We start from the raw sequence: 2,008 nt of genomic DNA on the forward strand, positions 1-2,008 counted from the left end.
TACTGCAACTGCACAACTGCCTGTAGCACTGCCAGGTGTAACTGTAGGCAGAATAATCTACCCTGTACTTCAGCATGTGGACAGTGCAACTTGATGCCTGTGACAATAGGCCTACGTACAATCAGTCATTATTGGATGAAGATGATGACCAGGACATATTAAGCAACTGAATGTAAATAACTTAATAAGTGGTGTGTGATTCTTATAATGCCAGTGTTTCACTATTTGTTTTGTTTCATATAAGTCTTTCCATTAAACTAATGAGTTAATTTCATTTTGATTTGTTTTAATGAATTCCTTACCACCTTAAACCCAGGGATAGGACCCCAGAATTAGAGCTCTAGCATGAATATTAAGTAAATTATTGTCATTATACTGTTTTGGCGGCCATCTTGAAAATGACAACTTTCTAGTGCTCTGACTCTCCTAGATTTTTAATATATTATTCTTGATGATAACTATTAGAAAAAACCGTTGGAAAACCTTTTGTAAGAATTTTTTGGGGTCAAATATTGACCTGACTACTAAAATAACAAAATTATTGTTTTTTGAACTCTAGCGTAGGCTATTATATAATATTTTGTTAATGTCACTTCGATTAAAGTGAAATATAGTTGTTATTGAGTACCTACTTGCTTATTAATTGTGACAACAATAATATCATATTTTAAAGATTTTCACGGGGATATTTTTTTGGTCAATATACACTAGGGCAGTGGTTCTTAACCGGGGGGGCGCGCCCCCCCAGGGGGGCGTGAAGCATCTCTCAGGGGGGGCGCGAGTTTTACAACAATTTCAATTTTTTTTTAATTACTTTAATGTCCTAGGACCTATGCTGTTCGTCATATTTTGTATTTTATCTTGTTTTATATTGTATTCAGTAATTCTTGCTTTATAGCATCATTAAGCATCATGACATCATTTGAACTTTTATAGCCAAACTCGACCTATGGAAGAGTCGAATTCAACAAGGAAATCCATCGAGCTTCAGTAACTTGGACTCTGCTCTCAAAGATGGTAACTTTTGAGTCTGAGTTGAAGAAACAAATAGAAATCCACCTTAATGAATTGAAAGCGGAGTTCATCAAATACTTTCCAGATCTGGATGAGAAGCGTGAAACCTGGAAGTTCATCAGAAACCCGTTTCAATGCAAAGTAGTTGATATTTTCGAAAAAGGACAAGAGGAGTTTCTTGAGATGAAGTTCAACTCCACAGCTAAAGAAGACTTCAAAGCACTGGAACTTGAGACGTTCTGGGCTAATTACCTTCCTGTTTACGCTCTTATCGCAACTAGGGCTCTTCGAATTCTAACAATGTTTAGATCCACGTATCTTTGTGAAGCTGCATTTTCTGCTCTCGTTGCTATCAAGACTAAAGTACAGAAACAGGCTGAGAGTTGAAGGAGACTTACGTTGTTCACTCTCTGGAGTTACACCTCGCATTAAAAATCTAGTCGCTAAGAAGCAGTGTCAAGTATCTCACTGATGTGTACAATAAACAGACAAAAATGCAATTTGTTTGGTATGATACTTGTTAAAAATCTAGGGGGGGCGCGAGGCACATGACCATTATTGAAGGGGGGCTTGATAGAAAAAAGGTTAAGAACCACTGCACTAGGGTGTCCCACTTTTAGGCAACTTTTCAAGAAAATTAGGTTCAGGTCAAATTCTGACTGGATTTTTGTCACTGATTTCAAAAATGACGTTATTTTTTCATTATGACGTCATCTTGATGCGCCAGCTAGCGGATTTTTGCTATTTTGGCCTTATCACGAATATGGTAAGAGCTAGAGACTTGGAACTTGCGCCAAAATGACCGGAAGGGACGATTTCCTATTTGTTGTCAATACAGTATGAAACGCTAACTGCAACAGAAAATGAGATATTTTGAAAAAACATGTTTTTGGTCATTTTAGGACAAAAAAGTGAAACATGGCAATTTTGCTTGAGTTTTGCTGCAGTGGTGCTTTTATTTCGATTGTTTAGCTGCGCCACATTGTTTAAAAAT

At 37.0% G+C, this 2,008-nt stretch overlaps 1 protein-coding gene across 1 annotated transcript; it reads left to right on the forward strand.

Moving 5' to 3' along the window:
- Positions 1-1,014: 1,014 nt before the first annotated feature.
- Positions 1,015-1,401, forward strand: LOC145766578 (zinc finger BED domain-containing protein 5-like). The gene has a single exon (XM_082578296.1). The coding sequence runs from the start codon at positions 1,015-1,017 to the stop codon at positions 1,399-1,401; it is 387 nt and encodes a 128-aa protein (XP_082434422.1).
- The last annotated feature ends 607 nt before the right edge of the window (positions 1,402-2,008 follow it).

This window comes from Aplidium turbinatum, chromosome 3, assembly GCF_918807975.1.
Source record: "Aplidium turbinatum chromosome 3, kaAplTurb1.1, whole genome shotgun sequence".
NCBI classification, from domain to species: Eukaryota; Metazoa; Chordata; class Ascidiacea; order Aplousobranchia; family Polyclinidae; genus Aplidium; species Aplidium turbinatum.

Bases quoted from the DNA above. Each gene is read 5' to 3' on its own strand.
- LOC145766578 (XM_082578296.1), top strand. From the start codon at position 1,015: ATGGTAACTTTTGAGTCTGAGTTGAAGAAACAAATAGAAATCCACCTT.